We start from the raw sequence: 22,547 nt of genomic DNA on the forward strand, positions 1-22,547 counted from the left end.
TTAAAACAAGCTGATAAATTGCAAAGATTTACAAATCAACATCAAACATAACCACAAATACATTGTCAACACAGAAAGCTTTTGCTGAGAGGCCATCAAAACTCATTGGCAACAAAGTTCTTTTTAACCAGAGCCCATTCATCTTCATATTTTTTTATGTTGGTTACAGCCACTTTGTAATCCGGCTCAGAGTTCTTCAAATCTGTGAAGATAGTCTTGCATTCTGGCACCCACTGCGCAACCTGAATCTTTAGCTTGCTACTTTCAGCATCATAATGGTCCAACTCTCTTTTCAATTTCTCTCTAGCCTCATCCAGAACACTTGATTCTTTTTCTTGCTCCCCAATCTCAGAATTTATGTTTTCAATTTTCATTTTAAGCTCAGTGACTTTTGCCTTGATTTGGTCCTGTTGGACTTTGACACTTCGCAATTGGTCTGTCATAGAAGACCTTGACTGGAGAAGCTGATCATAATCTTGGATAGTTTTTTGAGAGGTTGCAAATCTGAAATCAAAACCTTCTATCAAAGTCTTCAACTTGCAAATTACAGGATGAAGCCTGACAGGGACTTCAGCTTCAAATCGGCCAAGTTGTTCCAAAACATGATGGAATTGTTGCTTGACTTCATCATTTGAAGAGATAATTTCAAGGGAGGTCTCCAAAAGGGTCTCTAACTTTGCAAGGATAACTTTCGCATTTGGCTCTGAAATACATGTTGAGTGTGTAGACATGGGAGACACCTTATAACTATCACTTAATATGCTATCAACCTCCCCAATTGGATCCCAATCTGGATTGTCAATCTCCATGAGAGTATGTGATTTCGCAAACAGGACCAGCTCAGAACAATTGTCCACCTGATTGTTGGACAAGTCTTTTCCCTCTGACACTTCAATAGTTTGATTTAAATCGTTATTGGAAGCACTTGGAGTGTCAAAGGGGATAATCTGATGAATATATGAAATGTTACCATAACAAAAAGGACAAATGAATTGAAAAACGAGCACTAATTAAGCAAAGTCATTTGCGAATATTCAACTTAATTTGACCTGTAGTATAAAGCAGTAAGATAAAAAAAGGAACGCAATGAACAATAATAATAATAATACAGATTAGCCACTTACATGCTTTTCAGGTCTTGAACTTTCCTCCTTCTTGAAACTTGGTGCTTTTCGCTTAGAGCCACACTGCTCTATTAAATAAATAGAAAAACTAATCAAGAATTGTCTCTTTTCACTTATTTTCACCTATAGCTCAAAATTAACTTTAAAGAGATTATAAGAATAACAGGTTTATGTGAATAAGTAGATTTTTTTGAGTTAAATCACTCTAATTTTAAGATAAGTGAGCTATTTTTATTGGGTATTGATTTTTGCACACCCTAATAATATTAGGTGGCTTCTAGGGTGGAAGAGAGTAATACGTCTTTCACCACGAAAGACCAGGTGAAAGACCAAAATTACCTGGTATAGCAGGTGGTAGTGAATTGTTGATACTTGTTAAAATTTTCAATCAACAAAGTCACGATTGATTTACTTGTCCTTTTGCTGAAATTTTGATTCATTTTAGTGACCATTAAACATAGCAAATGAGTGATTACCTTGCCATGTCGTCGTAATGATTTCTGTTAATTTTCGTTACAGGGACAGAAGAACAAATTGATACTTGTGTATGACAAGCAAATCACGATTTTTTTTATTTTTATATCTGTTTAAACATGAAATTTTGGTGTTTGACAACAAAATCACCAAATTGGTGAAATTGGGTAGTGACCTGTTGTGTATGACAACCAAATCTGGAAAGCTTTGAGGTGGTGGTGAGGTTTTGGCTGTGGCTTCAGTGTTGGGTAAATTTATGAAGACAAGGATAAATTGGTCAAGAGGAAAATACCATTTATGGCATAATTGGTGTTTTAAATTAATTTAAGGGTAAATTTGTGGTCTTTCATGGTAAATAACTCATCCGCACTTTCATGCTAGTCACCACCATAATATTAAGTACACACCCAATATTTTTTTTTTAAGTTTTAATTCCCACAACCTTTAAATAAAAAAAATTACACTTCTAGAAGTAAAAAATTAACTTCCGGAAATTGAACACCCAAAATCAAAAAACCTTACATTGCTTGAAGTTGAGATTCCGAAAGTTTAAACTACTTTGGGAACTTGAACTTTCGGAAGAGTTTTTTTTTTTTTTTTTTTTTGATGAATTAGACTATTGGAAGCAATTTTCTTACACATTCGGAGTTTGAGCCTTCGGAAGCAAAAAATTTACTCTTTCTAAAGTTGAAATTCCATAAGGGAAAAATTAGCTTCCACAACTTGAACTTTTGGAAGTGTAAATTTTATCTTGTTTATTATACTTCCATAACTTAAATTTCTGGAAGCAAAAAACTTAACACTTACAGAAATTGAAATTCCATAAGTTAACAAAATTTGGTTTCAAAACATGAACTTCCAGAAGTGTAAATTTTTTCTTGTGAATTACTCTTTCGTAACTTGAACTTATAAAAGTGTAATTTTTTTTCTTGTGAACTACACTTCTTAAATTTAAACTTCCATAAACATAAAAGTTTTAAAAATTTAATTTTTGAAAAAATCATACAGGGACATTTAAGGGAAGAATATTGAGTGTGCAAATATTAAATTTTTGGTGTGCAAAACAATTTTGATGCATTATTATTTATTACACGGTATTGATTCTAACTTTCGATTTACTCAAACATATATTTCAAAAAAAAAAAGATTCAAACATTCATTTACTTCAATTTCAGTGAAAAATTGCCTCAAAATTCTACTATTTAGATTTATTAAACATTACTCGTAAAGTCAACTAAAAGAATATCAATGGAGTAAAGCTTTCTTTCAATAGCTCTGCAAATATGTTAAGAAAATACAAAAAAAAAAAAAAGCCCTTGCGGTCAATCTACTGTCTATAGGTGTGTAATTTTGGCCTTTCAATATTTTTGAGTAATTTTTACTAAGAAAAATTTTTGCAATTTTTTTTTCTTGAAAGTAAGATGAAAATTCATTAAGCGCCAGAAGGCAACGAAGCAATTACATCATTTTACAAATTAAAATGATTAAATTAGTTTGAATTTTCTTACATAAACTCACAAACCAATATACTAAATTTAACTTATAATAAAAAGTCCTAAAATTTTCCATCTATTTTTTTACATCTACAGTAAACCTTAAAAAAAAAAGATAATAAATTGAACTTAAAAAAAAAAAAGAGATTGCATATTAAGAGGGAATACAGTTGAAGTTTGATACAGTGCGTACCTATTGGAATAGTCAGTTGTTGTTGATATTGAGAAGCATATACTGGAATGACCCCACACCTCTTTATTTCAATCGTATCATTTGAATATAGATGCCCGAATTCAAATGTTATGTTGTTAGGATCACACTCTAAAGAATCAAATCTGTCAATTGGGATTGAGAAAAGAACCAGATGATCCGAAATGGAAGTGTCACCGTAAGGACAAAACAAAAGAAACCCATCATCGTATAATGTGGGATGTTTGTTGATCCGATATCGCAGAGTTCCACGGCTCTGCGGTAGATAAGGAAGAATGATGCAACAAGTAAAGCGGCATATGTTTCTAGAATTTGGAAGTTGCGGAAAAGTTATTGAATCCCCTTCACCGCGAAACATAAACATGTCAGGAACTTGGGATCCAGGGACCATAACATATCCACCACGATCATCTGTATTTACCACCGACAACAATTGAGTACTGAACTTGGTCTCCAGAGATGTGCAGTTAACGGCACTTAACCTTTTCAGGGAAGGTGGAAGGTCTGGCAGAGACACAAGTTTCCTGCAATTGACTAAATAAAGACTTTTCAACTTCAAAAGGTTCTTGATGTTTGGAGACAACATCTCAACATTATTGTTCCCACTTAGGTGTAACTCCACTAATGATGTTAACGAGCCAATGGAGTCAGGGAGTGCTCGTAAGTTGCAACAATCTTCCAAATACAAGTCAGATAAAGACCGCACACCATCAAGGATTAAACATAGATTGGATTCATTCACTAATTTGCACCCAGAAAGATCTAGAATTTGAAGAGATGCATTTACCGGATCATGAGATGACTTGCTCTCTATCCCAAAACTCTCAAGATTGTCACATCCCATTAGCCACAAACTCTCAAGTTTCTCACAACGCCAAATTGACGAGGGTAGTTCTTGGATGACTGTACAATCTAACCACAATTCCTCCAATTTCTTAGAGAAGACTGAGAATTTCTTCAGGGATGAGCAGTTATGGAGGTGGATTATGCGAAGAGATTTTGAATGGACCTCAGTTTCAAGGCATTCAATCTTTGTGCAGCCTTGTAAATTCAAACTCTCAAGCTTGGGGAGAGATAAAATGGATGGATGAACTTCACGCAAACTTATACACTCCTCAAGACGTAATACTTCAAGATTTGTAGCATGAGTTAAGTCTGGGAGCTCAACCAGGTCTTTGGAGCATGTAAGGTCAATTTCCTTTAAATTCACAACTGTAATAAATGAGAAGATATGTAAGCATATATATAGAAATCACTCATACACTGTCGAGTGCATGGACTTCACTTCAGGAAGCACATGATTTGTTGTTAAGTTAGTGAAAATTAATTATTGTGAGTGAAGAGTCATGAGTTTATTGTTATTAATGTTAAGGGAGATGCTTAATGATTACTGGAGTGATTAAGTAGGCATTAAGAACCTAGCGGTGACTCTTTGATTATTGTAACAGTCACACTATGTTATAAGTACATGTTTATGAGATGAAAAAAATAACAAGTGAAATACAAAAGAACTAGTATTTTTACCCGTGCGATGCACGAGGGTTATTCATTTGTGTTTATCATGAATATTTTTTTCTTTTAAAATATGTGTTCTTTTTTATGTTTATTGAAGGAAAATTTATTATGAATTAAAAGAACAAAATTAATTTTAGATATAAGTAAACATAAATTTGTTTTTTTTCAAGTGATGAATGTATTTGTTTTTTATTTTGCAGAAGCAGTATAATTTCTTTTTTTTGTGATTTTTGTCATGATTTTTTTATGAACTTTGATTAAAAATGTACTCACCACTGCCTTTCATAATAATTCTTCGTATACGTAAAATACCATCACTTAAATTCTCTCAGATTTCTTTCCAAACAAATTATGCCCTTAAAAGCATATATGATAACAGTAAAGTAGCAAAAAGTCTTCAAAGATTGTTTGCAGTACCGAGATGCAAAGCTTCTATTACTTCATCGATGTATTCTTTATCATCTTCAAGTAAGTTCATCGTATAACACGCGTCCTTGAATGTGTCATATGTAACTTCATATATCTTTCTTATGTTTCGAAAGGAATGAACCCCTTTGTAAGATTTAGCAACAACCTCACTTTTGTAGAGCCTATAATTTCTCAAAATCTATGTTACTTTTGTTACGTTTATAAAAAAATATTATGCATTAAAAGCTTAAAATTAAATTTAGATATAAGAAATCATAAATTTGAAATTTTCTTTTACCATGAAAAAAACATGAAAAAAAACTATTTGTAAACCATGAAAAAACCTATTAGTAAACCATGGAAACTGTCCAATATAAAGTAGGATGGAAGGATGGAATCAAGAGGAAATCATTACAAAATCAAAGAGCAAGTTATAGCACATTTAGATAATATAAACTAAAACATCAATATCTAACCTCTGGGATAAACGAAAATGACTAAAAGTTCAAGCCTTAATTCAATGTAAATACGTCAACACAGACTATACGAAGTGCACGCTTTGAATGAGCGGTGTTACTAATTTATATAGTTGTAGGGACGATGAAAAAATTATTCTTTGGAGTGATGTCATATTTAGTATTAAAACCACCACCTTTAAATTTTACGTATTAATATCAATATTAATTAAGAATTCTCTAGATCAAAACATATTAACTGTGCCCTACAAAATTCTCTAAATTATATGAACTAAATAGTAATGAGCTAAATAATAATAACCTCATTAACAAAAATTTCGAGGTAAATAATTAAAATTTTAATATACTTAAAAATCATTTAATTTAATACTTATATACTTCCAGGAAAAAAGGATAATGGGAATGTTATTTTCTGTATTGATATAATATTAAACCCACCATCTTTATCTTTTTAAATTTCTAAAGATTAATAATTATATTAATATTAATATTAATTAATATATTATATAAATACAAAATATTTTATCATGTTCTATGAAATTTTGTCAGATATTCACTTTTCAAGATTAACATTAACTAATGTATAAAAAAGTGATATTTTTATTTTGGTGAGTAATTTTTTAATTCATATAAAATTTAATGTTAAAACATCCAACATTATGCTTTACATAAATATTTAAATATTTTAAAAAATAAAATAATTGATGTCTTAAGGAAGATTTAAATTGAATCTTTAAAATTTATATTTTCTAACTTCTATATAACCCCTAAAGTATACTAATGAGTTTTCTTTATATTCACCTGTGTTTTTCTCCCTTGTGCTTTAGATTTTACTTTTGATTGTTTTATTGAATAATAGTTGCTGATAGACTAAGCATGCATATCAATGGATTATTTTTCAATTCTAAAATGAAAATAAAATTAGACCAATATCCTTCAATTTTTGGTATAGAAAATGTCAATAATAAAAAAAATTGATAAATCACTTATTATGAAAATCTAACTTGAAGGTTAGAAATTCTTTGTCATATAGTCATTCAAACAAAATGTCTTCATGATAGATCTACATTCTAAGTGGGCTTTTTCCAAAAGCATAAACTTTTATTCATTAAGAAGATAAAATTGAGGAACAATCTTTCTTAATTTGACAAAGAGCCAAAATATGACATAAAAATATATCTATCACACTCAACGAAGCATACCTTCAAAATTGACATAGAAAGCCAATTAAATGGTCTTCCAGCCTACAAAACAATCTTTAAAAAATTATGCAATGATAATTTAGATGTTAAATGATATGAATGAATATTGTTCTCAAGAAAAAAAATGATATGAATGAATAATTACGCCACTGAAAAGCAATTTTTTAGGTGTTGTCAATCCCTTGAGGATGTTCACAAAAACTTTTCAGTGCCACATACCAAATTTTTCAAGGATGATAAATAGGCAATGGAAAGATTGAATCAAACTAAGAAGAAAGATATAAAGAAACTATATAAAAGATGAGAGTTCATAAAGTTTAATTAGTTGGTTACCTTGATATGTACAACTTTTTAATGGCTAACACCAAGCCTAGCATGAGAAACTTCACATCAGTTACATTATACCTTAGAGAGTAGATCTACAACAAAAATAAATCACACAAAAAGTAAATTGATAAACATGAAGTCAGTGTTCCGGAAATCCTAATCTTACATCCTTATAGAAAATCTAAAGAAAACAATAAAGAACAAAACAGAATATGTACACTATCTAAAAATCACATTGTTTTTTTGTGCAGGATTTATAAAACTTGAAACCTAAAACAAAAGCTGGTAGCTCACCAATTTCACAGCAACAAAAAAAAACCCTGCATAAAAGTTACTGACAACTCTGCAACTCAAAAGTGTAGATGGGGTTATAGGAAATATGAGGACAAATCAAACAGATGAAGAGTATTTATATCTAGAGACTAAACCATGAAGGATATGGAAAGCCTTAACAATTATCTTCCTCATTCCATTCATTAAATAATATTCATTTTAGAATCAATTGAAATTGGAAGAGGAGTTTTGGAAAATGAAAAGTCATGAATCATTAATTTAGAGAAGTTGAAACAATAAGAATATTAAAAGATCAATAATTTTTTTAAAGTCATAAAATCATTAAAGTGTTATCAAATTTTAAAATCAATTTCCTAAGAGATGAATTAAAAATATTTTTTTTGAAAATGTATAAATATTTGATTGGACAATGAAAACAAAACTACATAAATTCTATAAATTTAGAATAAATGAAAAACTATGTGCCAATAAAATAACATATTTGTATCACTCACAAAAATCACATAGAAAATAAAAATATTGTTTAAAAATAAGTATGCTTCTGAAATAATTGTTGATTTTTTTTTAAGCTGAATTTTGTTGATTAAACTAATGGAATACAAAGAATCAATGTTATAAAAATCACACATTAACTAATATTTAAATTTAAAACGTTAAGTTTTTTGGGAATATAAACATGTATTACCATCTAGGTTGCATAAACTTCTTTTTAAGTATAGATATATAGATAGATATTAATTAAGTTTGAATTAATAATTCAATAAATGAAAACTAATTATGTTTGCCCAATGGAATTCCATAACTTATATGATTTAAATGTTAATAAATATATTTAAATAAATTGTAAGGACGGTCACGATCAAAACTAATCAACGGTCAAGATTGATTTCCTAGAAAATATTCTACAAAATTACATAAAGACCCATGGTAAAATATTCATTCATATGCCATAGTTAATTGCATGACTATTTTACCCTCCTTGTTGCCAAACTTCACTTTTATATAATATATAGATATAGATATAGATAGATAGATAGATAGATATAGATATAGATATAGATAGATAACTTATTTAATGCTAAACATTTCTTTTGCAATAAGCAATTTTTTTAGTAGTCATACAATCACTTTAAGCAAAGTCACAAATACATAAAGATATAGATAGATAGATATTGATAGATATAATTTTTTTTATTTTAAAATTATTTTATCTAAATTATTTATTAATAAATATTTAATTTTTAATTTTAATTTTTAATATTTATCTAATGCAAAGCCCAAGTCAATTTTAAGTTTATGAATGTTGTTATTTTATTTTAGTAGTTGAATAGTTTTCTAATTTTTTTTTCAGTTTTCAATATATTTAATATTTTTTTTATTTTTTAATATATTTAATATAAATGTATGGGAGCTTTATGGTTTAATGCATTTAATACATGCAAAACCTCAAGTCTCCTTTACATATATATAGATTCAGCCTCTAAGCAATTCCTCTTACTCTAATTTTTTGCTAAGTTATGTAGGAGATTTTTGTGCATAATATATTTCCACCTCTAGAAAACCACCAATAAAAATTGTAAAAAATTGAAAACAAAACCAAAATATATTTAATCTAGACACATAATTACCTAATTCTTTGCTAAGTTATGTAGGAGATTTTTGTGCATAATATATTTCCACCTCTAGAATACCACCAATAAAAATTGTAAAAAATTGAAAACAAAACCAAAATATATTTAATCTAGACACATAATTACCAGAACTCCATTCCAAAGCTTTTTAAGGTTGCTGCGTCGCATGACAAGCTTAACAAGTTTTTCAGCACAAAAGGTTGATGGCAAAGACTCCAAACAGTATCCAGGCCATTCAAGGAGCCTCAATTTGTCAGACAGAGCGTCAAGACCATTAGGAAGGTATATCTTACATTCTTGACTCCACCTACTAGAATAGAATTTAAGAATTCTCATTTCACTCATTTTTATAAAAGAATTAGAGCTCAAAGGTAGATCCTTAATTTCAAACACATCTAAAACTATGCCTTCCACTGCTTCAGTTCCCTGACAACAAAAATTGAATAATAATTAATGATCAAATGAATAGCCACATTCTACAAACATATAAGCAATTTTATTGAAAGACAAAGTAATTTTAGCTGTCACTAACCTTATTGTTTTTCAATACATCATACACTTCGTCAGGATTCCACAATCGACTTCTTCTTCCTGGGTCTTTGCTATCTTGACGGACAATTTCCCAACCCATTTCTTGTATCAAGTCATGCATTTGTATTACATTATCTTCTGAAATAGTTATAAGAGACTTATCTAAGAGGTTTTCTATCCCAGCAGTAGCGAAGAAACCACAAGCATCTAGTAAACTTGTTACACCATCTCTATGATTTCCTTTTAAGAAGCACGCAATGTCTAGAAATATGTCTTGCTCTGTACAATCCAAGCCATCGAAACTCAATTTCAACACATTATGAATTTTCACATCTGGAATCTTTTGCAGCTTTCTAACTTCACTTTGCCATGCTTCTTTGCTTCTTGATCGAAGTCGTGCACCTAAGACTTTTAAGGCCAAAGGGTTGCCTTTGCAATATGCAATCACACTTTCTAATAGCTCTTCATATCCAATTTTGGGTTGTTTTTCTCTGAAGGCATTCAAGCAAAAAAGTTGAAGAGAGTCATGGTTATTTAATTCCTTGACCTCATATATTTCATTCACCTGGCTAAATATGTGTTTGTCTCTAGTTGTTACAATCACTCTACTTCCGGGTGCCAAACTATCATAATCACTTATAAGATCATCTAACTGTTCTGAGGTAGCCACATCATCAAAAACAATAAGAACTTTCTTACGTGCAAGCCTTCTCATTACATAATGGGACTCAACTTGAAGGATCTTTTCTCTTAACAACTCAGAAAAAAGTGTGCTGCGCAAAGCATCTAAACCAATCTTTTTTGATTGTTCCCTTACATTTTTGAGAAAGCAATGACCTTCAAATTCAATAGACAACTTGGCATACAAAGCATGCGCCAATGTGGTCTTCCCTATGCCACCCATGCCCCATATGCCAATCACTCGAACCTCATCTATTGAGCCAATTTTCAATAATGACTCAACAGTTGCATAGTGTTCTTCTATTCCAACTAATCCCTTCAATTCCACTGGGTATCTGATATTCAGTTTTTGTAAAACATCTTTAACAATGTCCTTAATGAAATCAGATTCATTCCTAGCATAAAATTACAACAATACCACAATATTACAACAATAGATAGTTAATCATGTAAACTTACATAAAATTCAATTCAACAACACCACAAAGACACCATCAATATCTTATGATTTGATATAATAGAAGTAATATTTATCAAGAAGAAAGGTAGAGTTGTGAGGAGAATAGTACCTATTCCGAGAGTCCCACCCTGCCAAGTTGGCTGCATCTCTGAGGGCAAGTCTCCATTTCTGCAACTTGTCATCATCACTAATGTTGAGATCTTGCTCATGCTTTGCAAAAGCTTTCCTGTAGGTCTCTGTCTGCTTCCTCACATGTGAAGGATCTACTTTATAGAACACAGGTATTACAATTTGTCCATGATCCCTCTTGCATTGAAGAATCTTAGTGAGCTCATCCAAGCACCACTTGGAGGAAGCATAGTTTTCAGAGAAGATGACAACAGACACATGCGAGTCTTGTATGGCATTGAAGAGTGCTTGTGAGATCTCATCTCCCTTCTCAAGCCTGTAATCTATGTAGGTCTCCACTTCCTTTTTTAGAGCATCATAAAGATGGCTGATGAAGTTGTCACGAGTATCATCACCGCGAAAGCTAAGAAAAACATCATATTTTTTTCGAGGCATCACTGAAGATGAAGAAGAAGGAGCAAAATTGATGATTTGGCGGTTATCCTCCATGACAATTTTTTTTTTCTGAGTAGGAAGGCTAGATGAAGATGAAGAAGCATCAAAATTGATAGTTAATTTGCTTCATCAACGAGGTTTGCTTACAAATAAATAGGACGCTAGGAAATGAGAGTAATCAAGAAATAGGCGTTGGTTGGTTGTGTGAAGATGATGATATCAAGATGAGAAACAAGGAAGAAGTTTCAAGGTAATTGCTTAGAACCAGATGTGAAGCACTATTGTGCTCATGTATATATGCAGAGTTGCAGGTCAAGTAGTAGTGTTCTTTCTACTCTAGTCTATCTCTTAATTTCAACCACACAACCCAAATATCTAAAGCATGATTGTACACACTCACTTTCTGTCTATTGACTTGTTGACTACGAAATGGACTAGTAGCTAGTGTTCATCATATATGCAGTACGAGTGCGAATTCTGATTCTATTAAATACCTTAAAAAAAAGTCTTGCTATGTTAAATTTATAAAAAGTTTAAATTCACAATTTCTGAATCAATTTAGGAACTAAAATTTCTAAGATGGATCATGTGCTATGTTAAATGCTCGCCGTGTACCAGGTGAAATGTCATTTTTTCCTTGATCAGAAACGCGTTTCCTCAGTTCTGTATTCACATTTTGAATTCAATTGCTTCACACTTCATTTTGATCGCAAGTCATCTGCTACATGAAGAAGATACATATTTGGTAGTGTGAAGATCATAATCAAGATGAGAAATTAAACAAGGAAGAAGTTTCAAGGTAACTGTGAAGCACTATATTGCAGTGTTGCAGACCATGCTGTCTGTACGTACTAGCTCTATACGCGTTCCCCTCTGTTCTGTATTCACATTTTAAATTCAATTGCTTCACACTACATTTTGAATTTGATGGCAAGATGGCGCCTAATAATAAACTCATATGCTACATGAACATGAAGATGAAACATATTTTTACCAATGTTTATCTAATCATGTTATTGTGTACGTTTATCACTTTATAATAAGATTACTTAATAATATACTAGTGTTTTTTACCCGCGCGTTGTACGGGGAATTTGTTTACTCCCTCCATTCTAGAAAGTTTGTAGTTTAAGGTTGTGGCACAAAGAGTAAGAAAACAATTATTGATAGTATAATTTGATTAGATTGCCCTTATTTACTTTTACTAGAATCATGTGCAACTATTAAATTATACTTAGATAGAAAAGAATGTAATTAATAGAGAAGAGTTGTGGTTGGTTAATATGGAAGGTGATAAGTGAGAGGAAATGTATTAAATGAGGGTAGAGGTGAAAAATTAGCAAAAATGCATTGGTTTTCTAAAACAACAAACATTTTTGGATATTGAAAAATGGTGCAAAACAACAAACTTTCGGATGGAGTATTGTATTTGATACATCGATTAATATTTTAAATTATAAAATATTTAGGATGCTAAGAATGTAAGAACAATCATAATAAAGATGTAGATATTTAAATAGCACAAATTCAGACACTCAATTTTAGTGTTTTGTAAGCATACATTTCATTAACTAATATTAAGATTTTGAAAAACACAGAAGTTAATAGGCTAAAAGCTTTAAGTTTTGCATATGTGAGGTATAACTGAATTTTGTTTGTGAAGATGTATACTAATGCTTTTGTGTTTTAGATATGTAACAATACATAAATATATAATTATTGTTTAAATTATTAAAAATACACTTAAGTTATAGAAAAAATGAATTATTATTTTTTTAACTCCTAAAAATTTTCATTTTACATATAAAATGTTCCTCCCCGTGAGATCTCGTAACTCTAATTTATTAGAACTAATAAATTTAGGTCATAATTTTACAGTACATATGTATTAATATTTTTTATTCCTCGTACTTTTCTTATTATCCACTTATTATAGTTATAAACATATATAAATATACACTCTTAAAATTTTGAAAACAATACTAAAGTTAATTATATTAAATTTTTTTTATTAAAATGATATCAATCAATTAGTTTATAATATAATGATTGTATAAAAAAGTATAATGATACTTTTTATATAAAATAAAATCTCACGTAGGTAGCATTATAGTAGTTTAAAATTAAAACATATCAATTGAAAATTATACGCAAATACAAACAACAATCGCTTTTAGGTTTTAGAAAGATACGCTAATCCATTGATGTGACCTCTGATTCGGTTTTATGGAGTCTTATCCCCTACGCACTCGTATGGTCCATCTGGATGGAGAGGAATGAAGTTGTTTTCAAGGAGAAATCTGCTAGCTTTTAAGAGGTATGAGATTTCCATCTTCTGAGAATTTATTGGTGGGTTAAAGCCGTATAGAAAGAATGTCCATACTCGGCTGACCAATTCAACAGGAATTTATGTCTCCTCTCTTTCAAGAAAGCTATCCCCAAGCAAAGGTTTGCGTCCTGGTTACCACCAAACAGAGTTTTTCTCAAGTTCAATGGCCTAGTAGCTAGTGTTAAATGCTCGCAGTGTACCAGGTGAAATGTCATAATTTCCTTGATCAGAAACGCGTTTCATCCCTTCTGTATTCACATTTTAAATTCAATTGCTTCACACTTCACAGTAAATTTGTCCCACTACATTAGGAATTTGATCGCAAGTCATCTACTACATGAAGATGATACATATTTGGTTGTGTGAAGATTATCATAAACAAGATGAGAAACAAGGAAGAAGTTTCAAGGTAATTGCCTAAAACAAACTGCATGTGAAGCACTATATTGCACTTTGCAAGCTCATAATTTCGTGCCTGGTCTCAACAAGCAACGCGTTCCTATTGACTTAATTATTGACTTTGCAATAAATGTGTTATGTGTCCAACAACACTGCTGAAAAACTCTCCCTTTGTTGATTGCATATAAATAACTATAGTCTTATTTGAGATCTTGTTTAGTGATAACTTAGTGTTAATAATGTTAACATTTATATAATAATATTAGTTTTAATGATAATCACATTTTCAATTAAGAGGATAAATGAAACTGTCATTTTTCCCTTCTCTTACTTAATTTTGTTTTTTTTTCACTCAATACCTTTCCTCTTATTTTCACTGGCATTCAAATAGAGTTCATCCCATCCAACTTCACTCAAAATCCACGAGTAGCAGTTCATTCCCCTCTTCTATGCTTCTTCTCAAGAGTGTCTCTAATTGGAAGCCACCATCATTTAGACTTTAGAACATGCCTCTATGGATCCAAATAGAATGCAATATTATAGACTTAATTGTAAATTTGTAATATGCACAAACAGTAATTAAGGATGTATTATAAACTTAATGGTCATGAAATTTTAACACATAGTTAAAAAAGGGTGGACATGCATGTATGACTGAAAGGTGGTTGAGCCAAACAGTAATAATTAAGCTGCTTGTGATCTAAAACTGGGGACAACTTGTTCTTAAAACATGTAAAGAAAAGAAAAGAAAAGCATTCATATTAGTTTGTTCAACTAATTTACACAATGTAGCAAGACTATACAAAAATATATATTGTGTGCCAAGAGGCACCTACTGGTTGGCATTGAGTGAAGGTGTTCTACATCTAAAATCTTTTTTGACCAATTTCTTGGATAATTGTATGTACGGTGTCACGCACTTCAAAGCAATAACTCCTCTTAAGAATTGAAATGAAAGTTTGTTCACATTACACGCACTCTGTCGTTATTTATTCATACTCAGCCAGGTCCAAGGGCTTGAAATATTTCCCATCAATAAGATAAGTTCCAATGCTGAGGCGCACTGCCCACACATCTTTTGGCTTTCTTGAAACAATTCTGCAAGAAGTGATGATAACCCCATTGCCATTTTAAGCAATTAGAGCTTCTATGATTTAAAATTGAGAACTGAATTCCGCTATTGAGCTAATCAAATTTGAAAGAAGAAAAACAAGAATTCCAACAAAAAATGAGAAGAGATAAATAAATAGATATGGATGAGCTGAAATAAAAATACCTTCCAACATCACCAGGCTTGACTAAGCCAGAATTAACCCTGAGGCAAGGGACAGAAGCTGCAGTCTTGATCATCTTTGGAGCTTCTATGATAATAATAGGAGACCCTTTCTCTAACTTGGAACTTTTTGCTTGCAACTCATGATTCTCTTCTGATGAGTCTTTTAATTCACACCTTACAAATGCTACTACAGTATTTGGTCTCTGAAATTCATAACTCGAATTGTTGTGGACCTTCAAAAATGGCTTTGTGGTACCACAAGAAAAGGACAAAGCCATGCTTGCTTTTATAATCCTCCGAAACCTGCAAAGGTAGCATGGGAAAAAGCTTTATATCTGAAATCTACTAGTAATTAGAAGACAAAACATTAATCTTTCAGTCAAATTTAGAGGGAGCTTGGTAAACCTTTACCTTATGTGAGAAATACTGCTACCACTATCTGGAGCAAGGATCAGAAGAAAGAGTTTGAGATGAGTAGACTCTCCTCTTTTATCTTCAACTTAGAAACTGGTGTGTTCTTATTCGTGGCTGCAATGTTTTGGCAATTGGATAAGGTTCTAAGTGTTTGTCGTAGCATTTCTCGTTTGTAAGGAAGAAAATTAGAATAGTCAGGTAATGCAAAATATAAAATGTGTATAGGTAATGTTAATTTTGCTTTATCTTGGAACTAGATATTTTGAACTAATCATATAATGAAATGGAAACTATATATGTTTCACGTTATTCTATATTGTGTACATTATTGAATATTAAAACGTATTGATAGTCTCTCTTATACATGGACAGAACCAGAAAGAAAAAAAAATAAAGATGATAAAAATTAAACACGTTAAACAAAATGAACACTCACTAGTTGAAAGGTGTAGTTGAAAGTTGTGTTCCTACCCCTCTTTTCCCCCTTCCTTATGGTGTTATTGGGGTAGCTTTCCCAGTTAAGGAATTAATCTGTTTCTGTTTCTCTTGGGCGTTAGTCCCCCTTTATAATAAAAAAGAAAAGAAAGAAAGGTGTGGTATAAAAAATAGAAAAAGGGCAAAAACAACATTTAAGTATTATTCTATTGAGAAAAAGTTTCTCTTGGGGGCTAACGCCCAGCCCCCTTAGACCTCTACTTATGTCCCTGCTCCTATAAGTTTACAAATAATGCAAAAAAAAAAAAAAACTACCATTAACACATAGAATTTCATGCTTACATAGATTTTCATTTGAATATAATTAATTGGCTTCAACCCATTTGTACTCATAATCTGATTCTATTTCACCACAAAAATGACCAGTAACCTATTTTAAATTTTAATACATTAAATAAAAATGAGTCTCCACTTTAAAGTTTAAACCCTTGCCGTCATGAGAGCTCTCACCTAAATTTTAATGTCAATCACGCTAACATTAAACCAAGCGTCTAATTAATTTTTTTTAAATCCTTTAAATACCAAAACATTGTTATAAGTATGTTATTGTCTTAAATTTTAAATTCAATCCAAATAATTTTAAAAAAATCTTACTAATGTAATAACTTGGATTATGATATTCAAAATCAAAATATTATACGATGTCAAATTCAAGTACAATACTACTTAATTTTGCAAAGCATTAAATAAAACTATTCAAGTTCAAAACATGGTGTACAAATTACCATTCATCCAAAACATTTCCAAGGTACTAATACAAAGATAGCCCCTCAAACCAAAGAAAGATAGTAGAACAGAAAAAATTATGACAACATCATTGAACCAATAACTGAAAGGAAAACTGAATTATTCATTTAAAAAACTTGCGAACTGGATGTGTCTTGTTGCTAGTCTACACATGGTATTATAGAGAACAAGCCATTATGGTCAAAACCTACCTACCATATCTGTCGTAACTTCTCCAATGTCCATCACTGCTAGAGTTGCCAAATCTTGATGCTGAAAATCTATGAAAAGTATAGTCTGGTCCTTGGTAATTTGAGGCTCCAGGTTGACCCTGCCACACCCTGGAAGAGTAGTTAGTACTAGGTGTATGACTTCCACTACCATGCGCATAAAACTGAGTGCTTCGAGTAGATGCTGTCCACGCATTCGTCTGATTGCTCCTTTGGGATGAGGAAGGAGAGAATTCTCCGGGATGCTCTGTCATCCATCCACCTCTATTCTTAGATTTCTTTGGAGTTGTATAGTCTCTTTCTTCTGCTGGATGCTCCGTCATCCAACCGCCTCTACTCTTCGATTTCTTAGGAGTTGTAAACCCTCTTTCTTCTGCAGGATACTCGGTCGTCCAGCCACCTCTACTCTTTGATTTCTTGGGAGTTTTAAAGACTCTATCTTCTGTAGGAGGACGTCTCTTATTACGAGTCTTGCCCAAATCAGGAGGTGCGGACCTATGTCCCATGTAATCATTTTCTCCATAGGAATTTTTAGTTTTTGTGTTAGAAAATTCAGAATTCTTCTTCCCTGCCTGTGGAGGAAATCAAAGTAGCCAAGAAAGAAATTACTCTATGCCAATAAACATGAAAAAACTACACTAAAAAGAAAAGGCAAACAGCTATAATAATTATAGTACGCTCAATACACATCCTGAATGTACCTTGATCAAATTTGTACATTCCCGGGCAAAATGTCCTTCTTCACCGCACCTAAAGCAAGAACTAGGCATAGAAGCACCAGTAGACTCACCTCGCAACCTAGTACATGCCTGCATGAAATGATTCCGAGTTTACATACACCAAAAGTTACATTTCAAAGGAAACATTTCATGTGTTCACACAACCATAAAGCTCTTCATATTAAGTTTACAAATCGATTATTCATATCAAAAACCCCCCATGAAGAAACCTATAGTTTTTCTAGGTCCCCATCTATCACTTACTATTGAACTCTCATCCATATGGTCACCCTCCATATAGTGCCTACATGGATCCCTTCTAGAAATATTTCAGTAATGGATAGCTTGGAAAATTACAATATGCTCAAGGTTTTTAAACACAACAATTCACCCAAACTACACCTAAAATATTACTTGCTTCCATGTAATCAAAGGAAACATTTCAGCTCCAAGATTTAATTACGGTTCAATGAAGTCACCGCATACATTCACTATTTAAATAAAATTTGATATTATGAAATACATGACTGTGGAAAACACTTCAAAGAGGAGGGTTGATAAACACTAATAACCATTGGGGCAATCAAGAAACATGAGTGGAGGGAGTGCTAATGCTACCTATTAGATGACATACTCTCCTATCTTTAAGCAGAAAGTTAGTACTTCAAATTAAATACTAGCATGTCATTCATTTGCTATCATGCATGTCTTTGGAGCTTAGCTTGTACTCAGGGATAAGAACTGTTCACTAACTTTTTTGGGATCAGATATTTTGATTATGATTAGAAGGTGTACGCTATGCAGCATCCTTCCATTTTAATGAACAACTAACTGTGAGTCTTATGGCAACTCTTGATCTTCCTTGTCCTGGACTTTACAAAACTTAGAATCAAGAGCCATTTCTGATTATATATAGATGTGAACGATATGCGCAAACTAAGATCAGGTAACTTTCCAAATACCACCTATTACCTAGAGCTTTAGCTTGAGTCATCTTTGGTTAACTAAAAAGGAAAATAGTTATCAACAGCAATAAATGAACTTCAAAAGGGTGTCATTGATACATTTTTGGTACAGCAAGTCAGTTATAAGTCCCTTCATGAAGTCCATTTGGTGACATTCATTGCCATACATGTCATTGAGCAATTTTTAAGGTACTGCTTGAAAGAGCTTCTTAGGCTATGGTAAGTGTGACTTCTTTTTCTAGTTTTAATCACTTTTACATTCTTTGTTAAAAGAGAAGGCACACATTTTACTGTGTTTAGTACGGAATAAGGTGACACGAAAAAAGAAAAAACCCAAATTTCCCTTGTCAAGAGAGTCATACAAGAAGCATCCAGATTATGCAAAAGCAGAATGATCATCTCATGCCAACAAACTAATAAATAAAACTTACCAAACCAGTGTGACCTAGCTGGCCACATTTGTAACAAGAAACTTCTCCACGTGTTGCATTCTCAGTATTGACACAACATAAGTGGCCGAATGTCTTGCAGATGTAACATCTGATTTCCTAATTAAACAAAAGAAAGAGGTAAACAGTCAATATTCTTATAGGAGAGTAGCTCATACCCAACGTAAGCTACTCTTGTTAATTTGTTATGAATACCATAAACTCGTTTGGTTTAAAAAAAGGAATGATCAGGAATACAACAACCTTGAGATCATCCAGAGAATAATCATTCTTGCATGAAAACATATCATGCCCAGAATTCCCACACCTTAGGCAAACTGTTAAGCTTTTAGAAGCCCTCGTGTACTTCTCTGGACAGTCTTTAGCGCGGTGACCTCCTTTCTTGCAAATATAGCAATCGTGTCCCTAAAGAAGAATCAAGCAAGTCTCAGTAAAAACACATCAAAGGCTTGATATACAAATAAAAGTATGGCAAGTAAACATACCTTAATGCATTGCTTTGCACTGTGTCCCAAACCACCACACACATAGCACGGTTTCTTCCGCTTCGCTGCCGTACAGTTTACAGCAGCATGACCTTCCTCCCCACAATTATAGCATGCTCCCCAACTACTATCTGGGGGATCAAAATACCTTGGACCCCGCTGACAGAACAGAAACACAGAGTGATACACCCAACTAATCCTTCACTCACGGTATATTATTTTGGAAAATCACAATTCAGATCAAATATTTCAATTTTCAACTCACAAGCAGCTTTCGCAGAACCATGTTGTCGCCTACTTGAACCATACTCGCTTCCACCGCCTCCTGATTCTCCGCAGCTTCGATCGTACCTTCAATCTCTTGTTCTTCAGCTCTAACAACCTACAAAAAATGGGGCGAAATTAAATAAACCCAATCCAAATTGAGATTGTCCAAGTGGATGTTGGATTTGGGCCCCGTTTGGAAAAACAGCTTAATGAAGCGCTTATTCATAAGCTATTTTAAAAAAATTATTGAAATAAATAGAAAATAAGCTATATATATATAAGCATAAGCTCTTTTTCATAAGCTATCCTGAATAGCTTATGAAAATAAGCTTAAAACAGCTTATGGTAGGTCATAAGCTGTTTGCATAAGCTCTCTCAAACACCGGCATAAACGCTTATGCTATCAGATAAGCTCAAATAAGCTCTTCCAAACGGGGCCTTGATTCATTGATAGCAATAAATTACATTCTAGGGTAAGAAAATCACAGCAACTATTTAACCATCATTTTTCTAATCAAATGTTGCAATGCAGTTTCAAATTTTTTTAATGAACATTTCAACATTCAAATTCCAACCCATTAGAAACTGTTTCAACTTCAATTCAATCAAACAAAGTTCAATTTCAATGAAAACAACAATTACCAGAAGAAAACAAGAGCAATTCTTCGAAACAATGAAAATTCAAACACGGAACTAGACATACCCCTTGATCCCCAGATTCCACCGTCAACACTGTTTTCTTCTTCTTCTTCTCCTTCACTTGAGAACCAGCGATTACACTCGGCCAATCCAAAACGCCGTCGCTTAGTGCCGCCGCTAGTTCGGATTGCTGCGAGGGCAAAACGACACCACCACCACCGTTCGAAACGGTGTCGTTCGACGCGAGCTTCGCGGTGCGCATTCTGATGGCCTTTTCTACGATCTTAAGGCTCAGATCTTGGTTGGCTTCATCGTCGTCGCTGCTGAACACAAACGGCGGAGTGGAACCACCATTGAGATCGCCGTTTGCTTCGGGCTCAGCTACCTTCGCTTTCGGTCTCTCTTTCCTCCCCATACTGCTTCGAAATTTCGAAGTTGCGAACCCTAATTTGAAGGTGCGAATCCTAATAACCACAGCTATTAGATTTGAGAAGGTTTTTTTTTTACATTGTTTAAAATGAAAATGTCATTTTAAAGGACTATTAAAGATGGCAAATTTTTAAATTTCTTCAACAAAAAAAAAGTATGGCAAATTTTTAAACAACCTTTTGAATTTTTTTTTGAAAGAAATTGATTTTGAATGGTTAAAATAATATTTCTCATAAGTAGTGTTTATGAGTTTACTGTTCAAAAAAAAAAGAGTTTACTTACTTTGCATTGAGGATGATGAGTTTTTACGATGTTACTCTATTAGAATTCATTTAATTTTGTTATGTCATAATTAAATTTAAATTTGAAATTATAAGAAATGGAAAACGGAAAGAGCAATGAGTGAAATGTATTTCAAGGAAGTAAAATTTTGTTTTAGTAAGAAAAATATTATTCATAAATATATTAACTTAGACTTTAAAATACTTATATTTTAATTTATTTTTGTAATTTATTTTAAAATAGGTATTACAGCATAATAATTTTCTTAATTACTTCTTTCAGTATTTCAAAAACAAATACTTCTTTCAGACCAAATTCAAATAAAAGATACTTTATCTAAATTTAAAATAAAAGGTTAAGTTTATAAAAAAATTACAGGGTTTGCTTATATAAAACTAAATTTTAAATTATGTAAAAAACAAAAATAATAACTATTAACATGATGATTTCATCAAATTTCTACAACCTGATTTAATGCAGCAAGGGCATGGCATGATAAATGTCGGTTGGTTGCCTCCTTCGAATGACTTCATGAAGCTTAATACTCATTCATGAAGCTTAATACTGATGGAAGTTATCGGGATAATGAGGGTATTATGGGCGGTGGCGGATTGATGCGTGCTCACGATGGGACCTAGTCCACTGGCTTTATGTTTCAGGAGAGGGATAACAGCTTGTTTATGGCGAAGGTGGAAGCCTTGCGCGAAGGTTTGATTGTGGCGTGGGAACACAGAGTTAGAAAACTTATTTGTGAAGTAGATTGCCTTGACTTGGTTAATTTGGTGACAGGACCAGGAAGAGATCATAATGTAATTCATGGTGTGTTGCTTCAGGAAATTTGGGGCATGATGGACCGTGCTTAGCGAGTGGAGATTGCTTGGTGTGGTTAGCGAAGTGGGGATCCTCTATGCGTGCTCCAGGGTTTAATTTGGTGGATTCCCCTCCTCCGTCCGAAGCTTGATATCATCTTGTTGAGGGATGCTCTTAGAGCTGGTAGTTTGTTTTAGTTTTTATTAATTTTCCGATGTATAAAAAAAATGTGGCATATAAAA

The 22,547-nt window shown here is 32.4% G+C and overlaps 3 protein-coding genes across 3 annotated transcripts; all 3 read right to left on the reverse strand.

The window, feature by feature from the left end:
- Positions 1-11,707, reverse strand: LOC130725481 (TMV resistance protein N-like). Its single transcript, XM_057576706.1, has 9 exons — positions 10,937-11,707; positions 9,688-10,762; positions 9,282-9,581; positions 7,237-7,322; positions 6,912-6,957; positions 5,235-5,424; positions 3,285-4,514; positions 1,125-1,192; positions 1-947 (listed from the first exon to the last, which is right to left on the reverse strand). The coding sequence occupies exons 1-9, from the start codon at positions 11,443-11,445 to the stop codon at positions 96-98; spliced, it is 4,356 nt and encodes a 1,451-aa protein (XP_057432689.1). The 5' UTR covers positions 11,446-11,707; the 3' UTR covers positions 1-95.
- A 3,143-nt stretch (positions 11,708-14,850) lies between these two features.
- On the reverse strand, positions 14,851-15,994 carry LOC130722839 (protein CHLORORESPIRATORY REDUCTION 42, chloroplastic). The gene is made up of 3 exons (XM_057573688.1): positions 15,807-15,994; positions 15,396-15,698; positions 14,851-15,217 (listed from the first exon to the last, which is right to left on the reverse strand). Exons 2-3 carry the CDS (start codon positions 15,671-15,673, stop codon positions 15,109-15,111), a joined length of 387 nt encoding a protein of 128 aa, XP_057429671.1. The 5' UTR covers positions 15,674-15,698; positions 15,807-15,994; the 3' UTR covers positions 14,851-15,108.
- A 1,011-nt stretch (positions 15,995-17,005) lies between these two features.
- On the reverse strand, positions 17,006-21,271 carry LOC130722838 (uncharacterized). The gene is made up of 7 exons (XM_057573687.1): positions 20,849-21,271; positions 20,144-20,260; positions 19,879-20,037; positions 19,637-19,798; positions 19,376-19,492; positions 17,962-18,069; positions 17,006-17,832 (listed from the first exon to the last, which is right to left on the reverse strand). The coding sequence occupies exons 1-7, from the start codon at positions 21,197-21,199 to the stop codon at positions 17,239-17,241; spliced, it is 1,608 nt and encodes a 535-aa protein (XP_057429670.1). The 5' UTR covers positions 21,200-21,271; the 3' UTR covers positions 17,006-17,238.
- Positions 21,272-22,547: the final 1,276 nt, after the last annotated feature.

The sequence above is a fragment of the Lotus japonicus genome, chromosome 6 (genome assembly GCF_012489685.1).
Source record: "Lotus japonicus ecotype B-129 chromosome 6, LjGifu_v1.2".
NCBI classification, from domain to species: Eukaryota; Viridiplantae; Streptophyta; class Magnoliopsida; order Fabales; family Fabaceae; genus Lotus; species Lotus japonicus.

What these genes read in the sequence shown, in the direction of transcription:
- LOC130725481 (XM_057576706.1), bottom strand. Translation starts at nt 11,445, where the DNA reads ATGGAGGATAACCGCCAAATCATCAATTTTGCTCCTTCTTCTTCATCT. An exon ending in GGGTGGGACTCTCGGAATAG is followed by an intron (nt 10,763 to 10,936) that starts GTACTATTCTCC and finishes ATTTTATGCTAG; the next exon opens with GAATGAATCTGATTTCATTA. An exon ending in AGCTTTGGAATGGAGTTCTG is followed by an intron (nt 7,323 to 9,281) that starts GTAATTATGTGT and finishes TTTTTGTTGTAG; the next exon opens with ATCTACTCTCTAAGGTATAA.
- LOC130722839 (XM_057573688.1), bottom strand. Translation starts at nt 15,673, where the DNA reads ATGGCTTTGTCCTTTTCTTGTGGTACCACAAAGCCATTTTTGAAGGTC. An exon ending in AAGCCTGGTGATGTTGGAAG is followed by an intron (nt 15,218 to 15,395) that starts GTATTTTTATTT and finishes CACTTCTTGCAG; the next exon opens with AATTGTTTCAAGAAAGCCAA.
- LOC130722838 (XM_057573687.1), bottom strand. Translation starts at nt 21,199, where the DNA reads ATGGGGAGGAAAGAGAGACCGAAAGCGAAGGTAGCTGAGCCCGAAGCA. An exon ending in TGGAATCTGGGGATCAAGGG is followed by an intron (nt 20,261 to 20,848) that starts GTATGTCTAGTT and finishes CATTTTTTGTAG; the next exon opens with GTTGTTAGAGCTGAAGAACA. An exon ending in TGGTTCTGCGAAAGCTGCTT is followed by an intron (nt 20,038 to 20,143) that starts GTGAGTTGAAAA and finishes CTGTTCTGTCAG; the next exon opens with CGGGGTCCAAGGTATTTTGA.